The 19,471-nt window shown below is 36.6% G+C and overlaps 1 protein-coding gene across 1 annotated transcript; it reads right to left on the bottom strand.

Annotated features, from left to right (window-relative positions):
• Window positions 1–1,815: 1,815 nt before the first annotated feature.
• LOC308696679 (uncharacterized protein) lies at window positions 1,816–19,024 on the bottom strand (the record flags this gene model as incomplete). Its single annotated transcript, XM_081375575.1, has 3 exons — window positions 1,816–2,026; window positions 2,299–3,268; window positions 18,949–19,024. 3 exons carry the CDS (start codon window positions 19,022–19,024, stop codon window positions 1,816–1,818), a joined length of 1,257 nt encoding a protein of 418 aa, XP_081231701.1.
• Between the last annotated feature and the right edge of the window lie 447 nt (window positions 19,025–19,471).

Here is a 19,471-nt window from a genome sequence, read left to right on the forward strand (position 1 = left end):
CTATGCACGTTTCAAACAGATTACATAATTTGAGAATATTCGTTTTCCATTTTAATTGTTTCGTTTAAATGCAGACATTTCAAGCTTTCTACAGATATATTTCTCATGTCTTTCTCATGACACACGCACACACAGACACACACACACCCCAGCACACACAGACTCACCCCCACCCCCCCACACACACACGCACGCACACACACACGCCCAAACGCACGCACTCACACACGCACAAACACACAAACGCACACACGCGCACACACACACAAACGCACACACGCGCACATTGTAGATTTAAAAATCTTGCTTTCCCCTGCTGTTTGATTTCATGGAAACAGACACCAGTGATTTTACCAAGAGATCTCTTATTTATTTATTTTATATAAGACATAGGAGAAAGAGACAATGGACCAAGTGAAGGTCTTGATTCAGCTTCTCAGTCATCTTCTCTGCCTTTCTGACAAAAGGGCTCAGTCTTTATACTTCTAACCAAGGAAAAAAACTACATCACCATAGGAACACATACATTACCAGAGAAACATATGGTTTCCATTAATGTTGGAATGTATATCCTTATGCTATGCTTGGTGAAACACTGCATATACATTTCAGTCTCTCCAGCACACACTCAAAGTCTCCCAATGTCTCAAAGTCTCTCCTACATCAATACAATGATTACAAATGATTATGAATGTATATAAAAAGTATAAAACAGATACATAATATAATGATTATGAATATTGATAAAAACTAATAATAATACTAAAAACAATATTAAATTATGAGATTTGAGTCTTCACACACACACACACACACACACACACACACACACACACACACACACACACACACACACACACACACTTTATTTATTTCAACATAGGGACAGGAGAGGTGTCAGTCACTAAATGTGAAAATTAACTAGCGTTACTTATTTGAAAAAGTAACTTAGATATTTTGTTGTAAATTGAAAAAGTAATGCATTACTTTACTAGTTACTTGAAAAAGTAATCTGATTACATCACTCAAGTAACTTGTAATGAGTTCCACACAACACTGCTTACCACCTTTGTTTCGTGGACAGTGTGTAAGAGAGCTGGACGAGGAGAGGAAAACACGGCACCAGGATTACTGTGGAGAGATGCAAGGAGTTACAGTTCCAAACACCAAATAAAAACTCAATCAGACGTACTAGGATCTAACTATATCTAAATATATACACCACACACACACACACACACACACACACACACACACACACCCACAGAACATCCAGAAAAAGGCATGAATTACATGAAACACCCAAAAGAGATGTGGTTGAAGAAACATTAACATTCATTGTTAGTTCATGTTAACTAATGTCAACAAATTAAACCTTAGTGTAAAATGTTAGCCAAGAATTCTTTAAAGGGGTGGTGTTTTGACAAGATGTAAAATAAGTCTCTGATGTCCCCAGAGTGTGTGTGTGAAGTTTTAGCTCAAAATACCCCACAGATATTTTTATATAGCATGTTAAAATTGTCACTTTTTGAGGGTGAGCAAAAATGCACCGTTTTGTGTCTGTTCCTTTAAATGCAAATGAGTTGCTGCTCCCGGCACAGGGGGCGGAGCTTTAAGAGCTTGTGTCCTTTTACCTCACATGGACATGCACTTAAAATTTCAAAAACTTTTAGCCTTTTATGTTCAAACCGGAGTCAGACAATGATGGAGAGACTCAACAAGAAGTGAGAACATGTAGAAGCAACAGGACATTTCTGAATGGTTAGTTGATGAATTTATGAAGCTGATGTGTAGTTATCTTTGCACCCAAACTCTTTATAGTCTATAATGAGGCTTGATTTCTGAACTCATGCTGGATAAACGGATCACTGAATGCAGCAGTGTGTCAGAGTCGCCAGCTTCACAGATGCAGCTTTCACTGCAGCTCCAGCAACCGTCCCAAAAAAACTCCCGCTTTCTGCAGCTCCGAATCCGAGCAAGCTGGTCAAATACCCGACAGATAATCCGGCTTCCACAGCGGGAGCCGCTGGGAACAGGAACGCCAGGAGCACGGGTGCAAACACAGCTCCGGCCCCCAGCATAAACAAGGACAGCATAATCAGCAATTTATTATTATCTTCAGAAAGTTTATATTTCTGCCCTTCTTCACTCAGTCTTCTCTGCTCCTCTTCTTTCTTCCAGATTTCCAGGTCATTCTTTTCTTTCTCTTTTCTCTCAGTTCTCTCCTCCTCCTTCTCCTCCTCTCTATCCAGCAGTCTGCTCAGTTTCTCCTTCTCTCTCTTCAGAGATGCTCTGTACCGCTTCAGTCTGGCTGGAATCGGTCGCACATTCTGCTCTTCTTTCCTCATATCATCCTCTATCTGAACAATCCTGCTTTTTATGCGTTTCCTTTTTCTCTCTGTGTCTTGCCGCTCTTCATTCATGGACACAATAAACGAACGCCATCGATCATCAGCCAGTTTCTTCACCTCCTTCTTGATTTTCTTCATTCTTTTGGCCATCCTAGCTTGTATTCTCTCTTCTATTATCTTCTGTGCTTCCTTCATTACCTCTGAGATGTGACTGGTGAAGTGACGGTTGTGATTTCGAGCGAGTAGCTTGTCAATCCTCTGCAGGAGTCGACTCACCTGATCCGGGTTTGAAGAGTTTGTGTTGTCAAAAGCCACGAAACGCCTCCCAAATCTCTCCACGAGCTCCTGCACTTTCTGATTTTGTCTTGAAATAAACCCTTCAATGGATTCTCCTCCGAGTTTATCCGCGTGGGAGAATATGAGGATGGTGTGATGAGTGACGTCCTCATGAAACATCTCCAGAATCATTTCTACGGTGCGCTGCTGCTCCTCTGTGAACCGCTCTATCGGCACCACCAGCAGAAACGCATGAGGACCCGGAGAACACAACGCCAGGCAACGGATTACTTCTTGTTTGAATTCGTCATCTGTCAATTCTGTGTCAAAAAACCCAGGTGTGTCGACAAGAACCAGCTCTCGCTCGTCCACCGTTGCTCTCTCTCTCTTGCACTCTTTAGTGACCGAGCTCATGCTCAATCCGTCATCAAAGCACTTCCTTCCCAGGATGGTGTTTCCCGTCGCGCTTTTCCCTGCACCAGTTCTTCCCAGCAGAACCAGACGCAGTTGATTCGGCACTGGATTTACTGTGTGCTGATGATCACTGCCAAATGAATCTTGGGAAGTTTGAGCAGGTGTCTCCCTTTCGTTTGAGTTTCTGCTGGAACTCTTCCTCTGATCACTGAGTGACATCTTTGCTCCTGAGGGAAAAACAAACTATCAAGCAAATTGTTGAGAACATTCTAATGTAACTTTTAGAGAACATTCTAAAGTAACTAGAGATGCACCGATTACAATTTTCTGGGCCGATTCCGATTTCCGATTTTTCATTAAGTTTGACCTGCCGATACCGATTTTAGCCGATTCCGATTTCATTTTTTCTAACCACTTTACAGCACACACAAATATTTATTTTATATCTTTTCTGTAATAGAACATTTTACAATTTGCATAGTTCACACACATCTAAAGTGCAGTGTTATGGAAGAACCATTTCCTTTTCACATTCAATTTTTTTATATATGTATTTAACAAACTAAACGTCTGTATGAAAACAGGGAATGGCAATAAAATAATATATAAATAAAAAATAAAATAATATAGCCTTGCAGTATAAAGATATGTCTCAAAGCACACACACACAGGCCTATTGCAATCACTTGTACAAACTGAATAATAAAACAAGTTTAAATGGGTACATTTTCTATAAATATTAGTCTTCGTTTTCTTTTCTGACATAGCCTACTCTAGTTCTTGTTAAAACACGCAAAGTCTGTGCATTTTGGGCACTTTTTTGGTGAAACCCTATTTAGGCTATTTTGTCCATCAAAAGTGTGCTTTTCCTTTAATTGAGCGTGAGCAGTGCAGCAAATGGACTCGGCGCCGAAACACGCACTTCACTGCTCGTGACGCTCCTGCTTGACGCTCACGCGCTGCTCCTGCTACAGGCCCGGTTCTAGAACCAAATCACTGAGGGTGCTTCTGAATATAGTGAGGGTGCTGCTTACATAATCGTAGGAAATAGCTCAGTCATCAGTCTGAAACATAGTAACTCAAAATTGGGGATGTTGTATACAACAATACTGCTGTAATTGCTGTTAAATTAAACAATATACGATCTGGCAGTAAATTATAGAATAGCATGTAAACATGCAGCAATCTTCACTTTGCAAAACATTAACACATAGTCTACCTACACTGTGGTAATACCTTTGATGTAACCAACTTCAACGACAATTGAACACTCATTGAAGTCACTGCCTTACACACGTCTCTCTCCATGACGGTGAGAGACACATTTTTACATAACCAGGCAGAAAATGTACCAAGAACATCCAATCTAACTTGAACATAAACACACGTAACTTTACTAACACAAACCCCAACCATATTGCTGTAATAACGCATAAATCAACTCCCAACAAACAATTACCCATAATGCACTAGCGCTGACTGCCGGGTCTGTACAATATGACAACCATGACAACACATCAACACCCAATCAGTCATTCATTGTTAGCGTTATGCATAAACATATTGATAAAGCACTTCTGCAGTAACGTTATTACACCAAGGTATTGCTGCTATATTCTTTATGACAACTCCAATAACAACGACAAGCAGTTCAAAACAATTGACAGCAAAAGACCAAGAAGCTGCGCTAGCTTAACGTTACACAACACACATAACGTTACACAAAATACTTATTGAGCATGCTACAATTATTAATAATAATACTTACAGGTTGTGATTCGGAGGAGAAGCTAATCCAAATATATTCAGTACTGTAACCTTCCTTCAAACGGCTTGCTTGAGCCATTTTCTTGTCCATGATGATTAAAAATGGATCGACACTTATTTTTACGTTACCTAAAGCCCCGTCTCAGAAAGTCAGCTAACAAAATTTCTGAGCGGGAAGCACGCACGCAAGCAAAGTGGGCAATTAAAGAGACAGCTTCACCTTTTGCGTATCGCGATCACGAAAGGACAACTACTACAATGCATTAAACATGAAAGCATAACGAAATAATTTATTTAATATATTTGTTTAATTTTATTAATTTATTTATTTTGTGTAGGCTATCCTATTATAGGCAAGAGTGTGAAATCCGTCTGTGTTTTATTTTCGGCAAAATCTCGTTTATGTGTGCTATTAATAATTTTTCATCTGAGGGTGCTTTCACTTTTATTTGAGGGTGCTTAGCACCCTCAAGCACCCCCGTAGAACCGGGCCTGTCCTGCTACCGTTGTGAATGCACTCATTGATTAACATGCACGCCGAAAAAAAAATACGCGCTTGCGGTCTGAACGGACGTAATTCACGAGGTTTTCTACATGTGTGTACCGTGTGCACGTGTGATGCGGAAGTTGCGCGATGTTAATCATGCGGCGCCCGAGTGCATTTGACCGGCATAAAATCGGCATTTGTCAGACTGACCGGCCGGTCGCCGGTCACGGCCGATCACGTGAAAATCGGCCAATTCCGGTCACCAGCCGATCAATCGGTGCATCTCTAAAAGTAACATTCAGAGAACATTCAAATGTAACGTTCAGAGAACATTCAAATGTAACGTTCAGAGAACATTCAAATGTAACGTTCAAATGTAACGTTCAGAGAACATTCTAAAGTAACATTCAGAGAACATTCAAATGTAACGTTCAGAGAACATTCAAATGTAACGTTCAAATGTAACGTTCAAAGAACATTCTAAAGTAACGTTCAGAGAACATTCAAATGTAACGTTCAGAGAACATACTAAAGTAACATTCTAAAGTAATGTTCAGAGAACATACTAAAGTAACTTTCAGATGTAACGTTCAGAGAACATTCAAATGTAATGTTCAGAGAACATTCTAAAGTAACGTTCAGAGAACATTCTAAAGTAACGTTCAGAGAACATTCTAAAGTAACGTTTAGAGAACATTCAAATGTAACGTTTAGAGAACATTCAAAAGTGACATTCAGAGAACATTCAAAAGTGACATTCAGAGAACATTCAAAAGTAACGTTCAGAGAACATTCTAAAGTAACGTTCAGAGAACATTCAAAAGTGACATTCAGAGAACATTCAAAAGTGACATTCAGAGAACATTCAAAAGTAACAATCAGAGAACATTCAAAAGTAACAATCAGAGAACATTCTAAAGTAACGTTCAGAGAACATTCAAAAGTGACATTCAGAGAACATTCAAAAGTGACATTCAGAGAACATTCAAAAGTGACATTCAGAGAACATTCTAAAGTAACAATCAGAGAACATTCAAAAGTGACATTCAGAGAACATTCAAAAGTGACATTCAGAGAACATTCTAAAGTAACGATCAGAGAACATTCAAAAGTGACATTCAGAGAACATTCAAAAGTGACATTCAGAGAACATTCTAAAGTAACGTTCAGAGAACATTCTAAAATAACGTTCAGAGAACATTCAAATGTAACGTTCAGAGAACATTCAAATGTTACGTTCAGAGAACATTCTAAAGTAACGTTCAGAGAACATTCTAAAGTAACGTTCAGAGAACATTCAAATGTAACGTTCTGAGAACATTCAAAAGTAACGTTCAGAGAACATTCTAAAGTAACGTTCAGAGAACATTCTAAAATAATGTTCAGAGAACATTCAAATTTAACGTTCAGAGAACATTCAAAAGTAACGTTCAGAAAACATTCTAAAGTAACGTTCAGAGAACATTCTAAAGTAACGTTCAGAGAACATTCTAAAGTAACGTTCAGAGAACACTCTAATGTAACGTTCAGAGAACATTCTAAAATAATGTTCAGAGAACATTCAAATGTAACGTTCAGAGAACATTCAAAAGTAACGTTCAGAAAACATTCAAAAGTAACGTTCAGAAAACATTCAAAAGTAACGTTCAGAAAACATTCTAAAGTAATGTTCAGAGAACATTCAAAATAACGTTCCCATAATGTTTAAAGAATAATACAGTGGAATGTTTCTTTAACGTTCAACGTTTTAAAACATTTAATGAACTGTGTAGGAACCAAATTGAGCTTTGAGTTGATTTCATGTTTCTTTCTTGTGAATAGTAGTGTGTGTGTGTGTGTGTGTGTGTGTGTGTGTGTGTGTGTGTGTGTGTGTGTGTGTGTGTGTGGATGAATGAATGAGTGAGGGATTATATATATGATCACAGGTCTGTCTACCGCCACCTAAAGGACGGTTGGGAGGCTGAAGGTGGAGCCCAAGGGGAAAGGCCTTAAAGGGACAATATGTATCTTTTTAGGTATTTTATTATCTAAAATCAATATTTTTATTCATAAATATGTCCTCAATGGTGTCCAAATACCTCTGCCAATGATCTGACTTGTCCTCGTAAACGAAGAATTTATTATCTTTATATACATAGGACGGGTAGGTCCACGGAGGCTTCCATGTAGTTCCGCCATCTTGAAAAACTATAATAGCAGAGAGGGACAAAAAGTACTAGGCCAACGCGTTTCCACAACGCGTTTTCGTTCAGAGCCCGCGTCACGTGACTGAAACCAGCAGAAACGGAGCAGAGCAGAGAGAGGAGCTTATCACTGCCCGGCAAGTTTAAAAGGCTGCACTTCACGGTTAAGTTACAGGATAACAGTCATCTTCGTCGAAAAAGTCCAAAATAAGACCGTAAAAGGAAACGTAAACCGGAGATTACTAAAACAAGGGTTTATGTCGCGATAGTGCAGGAGAAAGCTTTCAAAAGAGACGCTGAAGTTTCCTGCTTTCTTCTCGACAGGTAAGTCAATGTTAAGGTCTTAATTACAAGCTTTTTATTTTTATTTTTTTATTAGCCTATAGACCAGCGTTTCCCAGCGGGGTGACGCGGCACCCTGGGGTGCTTCTGGCGAGAGCAGGGGTGCTGTGTAAAAAAACATTTTTTTACCATCAATCTCGGATCGTCGGAAGTCTCTAATAACAACAAATAATGCGCACAAATTTATAATAAAAATGCAAATCATAAGTTTTCGGCGTTGAATTGCGGAGGTTGCGCTTGCGCATGATTTTATTTCTGTGCCTCATTCCCAGTGCGTCCACATAAAGCTGCCTATTTTTCATTGATGCGCTTACAGTCAAATACACACGAAAACATTGTCACAACGTCCGTCTTGCCGCGTATTCACATAAACACATCGGTTGTGCTGCTGTCAACGCAACGCGTGCGATTAATGTTTTTCAGTTTAACACGTTAAAAATATTTAACGCAATTAAAGCAGCATTTTTTTCTGTCATCCTTTGTCTAGCGTTACATTATATAATCACGTTCTTCTTCATGCAAATGCTTAACCATCTAAGCGAGAAAATACAACAGAGAATGCGCTGTCTGTGATGCTGACACGACGCGCGCCAGACTCGACTTCTCTTTCGCGCTTTCGCTTTGAGTATCCTCATGAGAGCAGTCTTAAATAAGTTAAGTCTTAAATGAACGTTAAGAGTTGTGAGAAAATGGGACGCGTGTGGGATCCACATGTGACAGTGCAGCAGTGACATCAGAATCAAATAACACTTCATTCATAAAAATATGCCATTAAACAATTATTTGAAATATACTGTCTTTACTCTTTATGATGTTTCTTCATTAATTTGGAGATTTACTGTGAAATTATTAGGCTTCATAAAATATAGTAAAAACAAGCTATATTGTGCAATTATAACAAAATTGTATATTATATAAAATTAAAAATGTTTAATTCATTCATTCATTTGTAACATGCATGAACGAAGAAAAAAAAAGGAACAGGAAGAAGAAAATCTTATGGTAGCCTACCTGTCATTTATTTGTGCACATCAAAAATAAAATAAAAAAAACCCCAGCACATTTCAAAGTATAGTATCAAAGTAGTATCGTGACAACACTAGTGTAGGGTGCCACACATTTTTTTTAAATTTCAAAGGGTGCCTTGACTGAAAAAAGGTTGGGAAACACTGATATAGACAGTAGAACATAGTTAAAAGTTAAACAGGCTCTTTGATGAATAGCAGCTATTGAGTAAAGTAGAGAAGGTCCTATAAACAAGGTTGTAAGTTTTGTTTGTTCAAAACTGTAACATTCGTTTGTTCGTTGTGTCAAGTTGTAGTTTGTTTGAAATAACAAACCAGTTCACCAGAAGGAAAACTCGACGAGGTGCTATTAGAACACATTCTGTCAAAGCTTTTTGGTACATATCGCTTACCGTAGATGCATCGCGCATTTGAAAACGCGAGGCGCTGGAGAGCAAAATTAGTTTGATTGCAAAATACAAATTCACCACTAGATGGGAGTAATTCCTACTTACTGTCCCTTTAAAGACAGGAAGCCACAGTATCTGGGTGTGACTGAGAGGGCAAACAGTCTTTTGACCATGTGGTGGTGTGCCGTGTGGTTCCATGATGTGACAAGCCGTTTGCTGTCATATTAGAGACTACTTTAGTTTAATTGTTTGTTTTATTTACCTTAAGTTTTTTGTTACATTCTATCTACATCAATAACAATAAATGGTCATTGGACTATGGAGTTAATATTGTGCCATAATTAAACAAACAAATTCAGCATTTTGCAAACAAACTTGATCTGCTTTGCAAAGAAAAACTCGACTCGCAAACAAACAGAAAGCAATGTGCAAGTAAGTACAAAGGTCAATTTGAGCGAAAATGCAGTGGAGTAGGCAAACAAATATGTATTGTGTTTTACAAATATAAATAAATGAGCATGTGAAACGTTACATTAAACGTTACATTGACCTTTGTAGGCCCTACTTGCACATTGCTTTATGTTTGTTTGCGAGTCGAGTTTTCCTTTGCAAAGCAGATCGCGTTTGTTTGCAAAATGCTGGATTTGTTTGTTTAATTACGGCACAATATTAACTCCATATTGGACCGACTGGAAGCTATACCCAGCTCAGTCAATAGTAGTAGCAAATAGGGAACAAAGGTCCAACTAGAAAAAGCTACTACATACTGGATGTTTTAAACGTTCAGATAACATTCAGAAACAACATTTTCATAACTTAATATTTGCAAAACATTCTTAAAACATATTTGTTAGTTGGGTACACTAATAATCAGGGTTTGAAATTAACACCCACCAACACGCCAAATGCGGGTAAAAATCAACTGTGGCATGTAACGCTGTCAAATCACGAGCTAATGTGGGGTGTTACTTATTATATTTACTCACTTTGCTGAGGGAGATCGTGTAAGACAAATCTGCGCAGATTTAGCCTAAATACTCAACTTGTGAGCCATCATGATATTAAATACACCGTATTGCACGCGTAACTACATAACAAATAGCGTTACGCTTAAGTGATAGTTGATTTGCCACTTGTTTCTTTGATCATGAAAATAACATTACTTTAGTTTTGGTCTCGTTCAAAGTCAGGTTTAGGTCACAAAGCCTTTGTTGCACAACATCAAAAGCACACTGTAGAAAAGGCACAGCTTGGTGTAACTTGGGTGCACTACAATAAATCACTGTTTCATCGGCATAAAAATTAAAATTGACATTACTAATATTGAGATCAAGATTATTAATATAAATAATAAATAGTAAAGGCCCCAGAACAGACCCCTGAGGAACACCCCTCATAATCTTTAAAGGCGCTGATGAATGACCTTCCATCCATACACACTGCGTCCTGTCCAATAAATAGCGTTCAAACCAAGATTAAGAGAAATCAATATATAATTAATGTAATTTGTTAAAATGATTAACTATAAAACTTGTACAATTATGCTCATACAAATGGCAAACTTTGTTGTCTGTTGACAAGCAATATTAGCCAATCCAACAAGCTGTAAATTTACAACAAACAAATGTACAGATGTCCTATTTTTGATTACATGCCTATAGAGAACATTCTCAACTTAACCTTTAGAGGTTGGTTCAATAGTTGTCTACCATGTTTTCTTTATACAATATTGTGTTTTTATTTTATTTTCTTACAGTAAATATACACTCTATGGACTACTACAATACATCTGATTTTGATTTCAATATTTTTGATTCCTCTTTAATTGATTCTTATAATTTCGATGTTGACCCAGATTTACATTTTTTTTCATCATTTGATACCACAAACCTTTGCAGATTTTATGATGAAACTCAGTTTAATGACTTGTATGTTTCCATGCCTTCTAATATATTCTCCACTTTTCACTTGAATATAAGAAGTCTTTCTTGTAACTATGACAAATTTATTCATTATTTATCTTTACTTAAACATAAGTTTTCTGTTATTGCTTTATCTGAAACATGGCTTACAGAAGACTCTAAAGAAATATTTAAATTATCAAATTACAATTCAGTTCATTATGTAAGAGAAAATAGATCGGGAGGTGGAGTATCTTTATTTTTTTTAGACAACTATGAATTTAAAGTTAGGGATGATTTATCACTGAATTCAGTAGAATCTGTTTTTGTGGAGCTCTCTGGTGTTTTTGGTGGAAAAAACGTCATAGTTGGCATCATCTATCGTTCACCAGATTCTGTTGTCAAAGATTTTAATGAATGTCTATCCAGTTCTCTTGATCTGATTAACAAGGAGGATAAACTTTGTTACATCTTAGGTGATTTTAATATTAATCTTTTAAAAACTAATCCAGATACATTTACTGCAGATTTTCTAAATATACTTTATTCTAGTTATTTTTTCCCTCTTATTCATAAACCTACTAGAGTAAAGGAGAATTCAGCAACTTTGATTGATAACATCTTAACAAATAATTTGAGTGAAGGAATGAAATCTGGAGTCTTGTATTTGGATTTGTCTGATCATTTCCCTATATTCCAATTTTCGTTAATTAAGTTTAATACAACCAAACAAAAAAATAAAAAGATGTTTAAAAGAATTATGAGCAAGCTAAATGTTTCTAAATTTAAAGATATGCTTGCCAGTACTTCATGGAATGATCTTTACAAAGAAAAAAATGCTCATTTTGCATATCAAAATTTTATGAAAATTATTAACGGTAGTTTCAATGAATGTTTTCCAATTATTAGCTCTACTAGGAAATATAGTCAGGCCTTTAGTAAGCCTTGGTTTACAGTTGACTTGTTGAAGCTGCTGAGGAAAAAGAATAAATTGTACAAAAAATATATTTCAAATCCTACACCCCTTACCCGTGGTGCTTATACATCTTATAGAAATAAATATACTTATTACATTAGATCGTCAAAAAAGAAATATTTCTGTGAGAAATTTAAGAGGTGTTCAAATGATACTAAAACCACATGGAAAGTTATAAATCAGTTGCTGCATAGAGATAAGTCTCATTCAGAATTACCTTCAGTTTTTTATGAAGGTGTTAATTCCTTTAATAACTCATTTGATATAGCTCAAAAATTTAATAATTTTTTTGTTAACATTGGACATGAATTAGCCAGTAAAGTTCCTGCTTGTAATGGTAATCCACTAGATTATATTATAAGGAATTATCCTTCTATTTCTTTTTTTCAGCCTCCTGATGTTCAAGAAATAAGTGATATTATTGATGAAATGAAAACATCTTCATCCGGCCATGATAATATTTCTTCATTCCTTGTCAAACAGATCAAGCAGTTTATTTTGCAGCCACTGGTTTTCATTTTTTCACTTTCCCTGAAAACAGGAGTTGTACCAGAGGATTTAAAGGTTGCCAAAGTTATTCCTCTGTTTAAAGCAGATGACCCTTGTTGCTTCAATAATTATAGACCCATATCGATATTGCCTTGTTTTTCAAAAATATTAGAAAAAGTTATATATAAAAGGATCTTATTCCATCTTGATTCTAATTTAATTCTTTATAAACATCAGTATGGCTTCAGGAAAAGTCATTCGACATCTATGGCCTTGCTTTATTTGATTGACAAAGTTTCCTCTGCATTAGAAAATAATGAATTTACCTGTAGTATATTCGTCGACTTCTCAAAAGCTTTTGATACAGTCAACCATCATATTCTATTGAAAAAATTGCAAAAATATGGTTTTCATGATGTTACGCTTGAATGGTTAAAAAATTATATTTCAAACAGACAACAGTTTGTTTGTATCAATGGATGCTATTCCAACAAAGCAAGACTACTTTGTGGGGTCCCACAGGGGTCCATTCTTGGACCATTATTATTTCTTATTTATATTAATGATTTATCAAATGTGTCAAATATTCTTTTCCCAATAATGTTTGCAGATGACACAACTTTAGTTTATTCTCATTCAAATTTTAATTTTCTGATTAAAAATGTAAATACTGGTTTAACTGCATATGCTACATGGTTTAGATTAAATAAGTTATCGCTGAATACAAAAAAATCTAATTATATAATTTTTAGTGGAAAAAAATCATATTCCAAGAACCTTTTAAAAGTCAAAATGGAGACTGTGGGGATATCCCAAGTTTCAACAACAAGATTCCTCGGAATTTTTGTTGATGAGAACTTGAATTGGAAAACACAAATTGACTGGGTTAGTAAGAAAATAAATAAATCTATTGGTATAATTAGGAGGATTAGCAATCTCATTACTACAAATTGTCTTCTTACACTCTATTATAGTTTAATTTATCCATATCTTTCATATTGTAATATAGTTTGGGCAAGCACTTTTCCTTCTACACTTCATAGAATTTTGGTTCTTCAGAAACGTTTTGTCAGGATTGCAACCCGATCTGAGTCACATTCTTCATCTGTGCCTCTATTTCAGAATCTTCAGATACTTACTGTGTATGACATTAATATCACTCAAATATGTGTTTTTATTTATAAGGTATATTTTAATCATGAAAATATCCCAGAGCACTTTAAGACTTATTTTAAATTTAATTCACAGGTTCACTCTTATTCAACTCGTCAATCCTTAGATCTTCATCTTCCAAAGTTTCTTACGTGCAGAGGTCAATTTACTATCAGATTTAGGGGTACTAAATTATGGAACAGTTTTTCCCACTTAGCAATAAACTCCTCCACATTAAAATGTTATAAAAGATATTTAAAAGCCCATTTAACTGCTGTTCTAAATTTTTAATATAGGAATTATTTTATTTTTATGTCATGATCATATTTTTTGTTTATTATTTTCATTACTGTAATCGTCATTAAAATTTGTTGATGTTATTTGTATGTATATATGTATGTGCATGTGTGTTTTGTGTATGTTATGGATATATGTATTTCACTAGTTTGTTGTCACTTTTATGTAGTAAAATGTTTTTGTTTTTATGTTTTTTGTTTTGATTTTATTGTAATTATGTCTATAGGTGGAGGCGTTAAATAAGCCCAGTTGGGGTTTTTTGCCTCTTCCTGCACATCATTAAATTGATAATATTTGTCCTAGTTGTTCATATATTTTATGTTTTGTTATTATTATTTTTGTCATTTTGTATTTTAAGGTGCAAAATATAAATAAACAAACAATAAACAAACCTCAGAGAACAGTTAAAAGTGCTTATTCAAAAATAGTTATTCCAAATATTATTACTAATCCACATCCACATATAAAAATACTTTTTTATTTTTTTAAATGTATAAGAACATAATTAAACGCATACATTTATGTCATGCATTTGGCAAAAAGCTTTTGTTGACTGCATTTTACCTTTGAAATCTAAGACAAGTCTAACTGGTTTCACCGGTGTTTTCCAACACCCTACTTTTTTTATGTTCTTTATACTGTATTGATCTGTCCACCTAAAATATTTTTTTAGTGATGAGGATGAAAGAGGAAGGGAGAAGATATCTCGAGAAGATAAGATCCAAAATTTTACAATTACATACAAGCTGTGACATAGCCTTGTTAATCTTGTTTAGGCTACAGTATTTCTTTTATCTTTATTTATTTATTTATTTATTTTGGCTAGTAGAAGTTCTGAATGGCCAGTAACTTAAACATTTAGTAGCAAAATTGGCCGGTGAGTGAAAAAGTTAATTTCAAACCCTGCTAATAATCATTTATTCCAATAATTTACTCCCATCGTGATTTAGTTCAGTCAAAGATGAATACATTTACAGCATAAAACAATAAACAATATGCGCTCTTTATCATAACAAACACATCCTGAATTACTAATTACAAGGATGATGTAGGCTAATAATGCATTTGTAATCGTCTAATGATTAAAGGATTTTTATTACCTTCGTTGGACGTTTTCTGGTTCGGTGTGTTTGACGTTTCTTGACTTGTTGGACTGGTATGGGATGGGCAGAGCAGAATTACAGAAACGGAACTGACTTGAATTTATATGTTGACGCATTAGATTTCAGTTGTTCACAAAAGGATGTTTATTACGGAAGCCCTGAATCGCAAGGTGAAAAAAAAAGAAAAAAGAAAACTTATCTCGTTATTTCGACATAATAAAGGGACATAATATGCATTAAGTCACATTTAGCGTTCTTATAATGGTTTTATATGGGAGGAAAATGATTAACGTGAAATTAAACGCGTTAATTGCGTTCATATTCTGGACTCATCTGATTTTTTGTAGTAGCCTATACTTTATTATGATTTTAGTATCATAATGATTAATAAATGCATGCACAATTATCCGTGAACTTGATAAATGTTGCAGATATGTTTTAGGCTAGGCTATAGGTTACTATCCACAAACAAATTGCTTTCAACTTGGGTGTAAAATTCCGAATCAAAGAATATGCAGCAATTTGTACAAATATTTTTGTGAATAAAATGTTTTATTTTGTATTAGTGATCATAATTTGCGCATGCAACAAAGAAGATGTAGGCGAGTCGATCTTTTCTGAGTCGATCTCATTTGAGTGTATTCGGCAATGCTTAACGTGTAATTAAACGCGTTTAGTTTATATTCTGGGCTCATCAGATTATATTGTATATAGTATACTTTATTAATATGATTTTTACTGTGTTTGGTCCATTAATAACACTGTCCGTCTCTTTATGTTAGGATTTGTATTAATTTCGATACTCCACTAGACAGGGCCGTTGCTAGTGGGGTGACAATTAGGGCCTCCGCTGCCCAGGGGCCCCCACAAAATCCAGCAGTTATACTATAGGCCCCTGTTGTATGAATAATTATAATATTTATATTAGTTGTATGCCTGAGATTTAAATGAAAACCACAAAAACATGCTTTTTTTTTCAAATACCAGCTTCTCTTACCTCCCTAAAAATGGTTTAGTCCGATCTAAAGTATTTATTAATTATTCAGTCAGTGACAAACATCAGATGGACCGAATCGAATTGTGAGTTCCACCCCAGCTCGTGAACAGAACCAATCAGAGTTGAGGCGGCAGTGCCTGAAGTTAACGATGAACTTGGTGGAAGAGCAGGAGAAGAGCACTGACTGACTGAAACATGTCGGGGAAAAGAAAACATAAATCAGGGTAGCCTACCAGAACGCTATGGAAAAAAAAGGAGAGGGAGGCCAGGAGAGTTGTTGTATCCCAGTCGATCAAGACGTTCTTAAAGACAGGGAATCGCTGGGAATAAGACATCTTTCTTATCTTATAAATAAGAAATATTTCGCTGGAATAAGAAATCTACCGTCTACAGCCTGCCGGTTCTGTCACTCTTCACTATCGGTACGCACCACAATCCACCGAATGATTACGTGGTCAAAATTCAAACGTCTTTTTACACTATTGTTAATAGAGTTAAAAAATTGAGTCACGATGCATTGCATTATTCACCCGACCTGCCGGCTGATGATGTATATTACATCAATAAAACACGAATACACACTGCACTTGAATACATTCATTAGCTGTATTTAACAATATTAACAGTTCCATATTATCTTTTTTTTTTTTTTTAATAAGACAATAAATTGTTTTATTTTTTAAATTTGACTGCATTCTTGTCAATTTCTAAATGTTTATTTTTAGGTTTATGAATTATAACAGACTGATGGGGGGAAAAACATTATTTTGCTGTTACTTTTTTAGAATTGGTTTTATTATTATTTAACAATTTCTTGCTTTTTGTTAGTTTTTATTAGTTGTTTTTAAAATTGTGTTGTGTTAACTTTTAAAATATAGGTTTAACAACAACATCACCATCTTCTGTTATGTGGGCCTCCATGCTCATCTACTGTACAGTATATGATATTGGTTGAGGTAAATATGGTAAATATTTTTTCAGGGGGCCTTCTATTCTCTAGCTACGGCCCTGCCACTAGATGGCAGAATAAGACGTGGAATTTTAGAACTTCTCCTCTTATTGTCACCTGCACCTCATGCAACATGTTTAGCATATCCTTCTCTGTTAGCACAGGATTTACATGTGACAAATGCAGGGAGATAGTAAAGCTGACGGGGAAGATTTCAGAACTAGAGACACGCATCCAAACTTTATTCAAGGTTAATTGTAAGAGTGCAAGGGCTTTAGATTCTGCTTTGGATGCGACTAGCCCAGTGAACTCTTTACATGGTTCGGTTCCGGCTGAAGTAGAGCCCGTGCAGCAGGGCAACTGGGTGACGGTGAGAAGCTGTAGTCGCGGGACAAAACACCGCTCTTCCGTTCCAATTACAACTTCAAACAGATTCTCCTCTCTCAGTGAAACACCCACTGTGAATCCTGTTGATTGTGCCCTAGTAATTGGCGATTCTATCACATGGAACGTGAAAATAGAGACACCAGCCACCATAGTCACATGTTTGCCGGGAGCCAGAGCGCCTGACATCAAAGCAAATTTAAAAGTGCTGACTAATGCTAAATCGTAAATTCTCTAAGATTTATTTACGTCGGCACTAATGTTCGACTCCGCCAGTCGGAGATCACCAAAATTATCACCAGACAGACTGGCTAAACCGACCGTCTGCTAGCGGCCTCGCGTCACCAAGGTCAGATAAATCCCATCACATAGAGCCTCTTTCACCTAGCTATCATCATATAGAGACTGTGTCTATTCCCTGAATTAGGACATACAAAAAACGTCCAAACCCATCTAAGGGTAAAAATTTAATTGATGTTCAACAAATAAAAAAACAGCTATAATTCAGATGAGCAAATGCTAAAGCTTGGGTTGCTGAATATTCGATTGCTTACTCCAAAAGCACTCATTGTTAATGATATGATTTCAGATAATAATCTAGATGTGCTGTGTCTGACAGAAACCTGGCTAAAACCAAACGATTACATTACTTTAAATGAGTCCACCCCGCAAGATTACTGTTATAAACATGAACCTCGTCTGAAACGCAAAGGGGGAGGTGTTGCTGTAATTTATAGTAATAGTTTCAAAACCACTAAGAAATCAAGTTTTAAATATAATTCTTTTGAAGTGTTGGTGGTGTTTAATATAGCAATATATAGTTTAAATGATAAATCACATTTGAGATTTGTGCTGGCTACTGTATACAGGCCACCAGGGCACCGTACTGTCACGGCTCCACCACATCTACAGACTCCACCCACTTGTTCACTCTCCCCTGATTACTAATCACCACACCTGTGCCTCGTCACCTGTTCACTATATACATTCACTTGCACCACTCTTCATTGTCTGATCTCGTCTTTCCATGGACACACAGACTCTACCTCGATCCTTACCTGCGCCACTTACCTGCCATCCTCGTCAGTGACTCTCATCCACGTCTGCCATCAGCCTCGTTCCGTGTTCTACCTGTGAAGGACAATACTGTTATTCATTAGCTAAGTTTCATTCAACTATCTTCATTGTGTTCAACTCACCATTTACATCTGCTGGTTTCCGTGCTTCTGTTCATAATAAACTTAAGTTACATTATACTCACCTGTCTGCTTCATCACTCTCCGTGACAGAAGATCAGACCAGATGCAGAATCCCACGGAACCCGCTGTGGATCCACCCCGCGATCCGTTTGCCGAGTTGGTTCATGAAGTCAGATTATCACTTCAGCCACCTTCTCCAGATAATCCACCTTCCCACCGATGTTCATCACACTGCTCAACCATCTCTTCTTCCGTCATCACTCGTACCATCCGCTGCCTCTGCAAGTCCCATGGCCCGACCAGCGACATTCACCGGTGAGGCGGAGAACTGCAGTGGATTCATTCTACAGTGCTCCCAGTATTTTGAAATGCAGGCTCATCAATTTCCCAGTGATTCTGCCCGAGTGGCTTTTGTGATATCCTTGCTGTCTGGCCGCGCACTCCAGTGGGAGCAATCACTGTGGAATTCCAATGCCCAAGTAACTAAATCGCTCAACAACTTCAGGCTGTCAGACTGCTTCGGAATTCTCCATCCACTATGAACTATTCAATCTACGTCAAGGTAAACACTCAGTCTGTTCCTATGGCTTACAGTTTCGCACCTTGGTGGCATCTAGTGGGTGGAATGAGACCGCCCTACTCACTGCTTTTCACCATGGTCTTAACGCTGACATCCGTCAACTCATGGTTGTGTATGATGACTCGATGGGATTGGAGAATTTCAAACAGAAGACCATCCGTGTCTCTCAACGCCTAACCGCATGCGTCAGTTCTTCCTCCGCTGCATGTC

Source organism: Scardinius erythrophthalmus (assembly GCF_964197995.2).
Source record: "Scardinius erythrophthalmus genome assembly, chromosome: 9".
Classification (NCBI taxonomy): Eukaryota; Metazoa; Chordata; class Actinopteri; order Cypriniformes; family Leuciscidae; genus Scardinius; species Scardinius erythrophthalmus.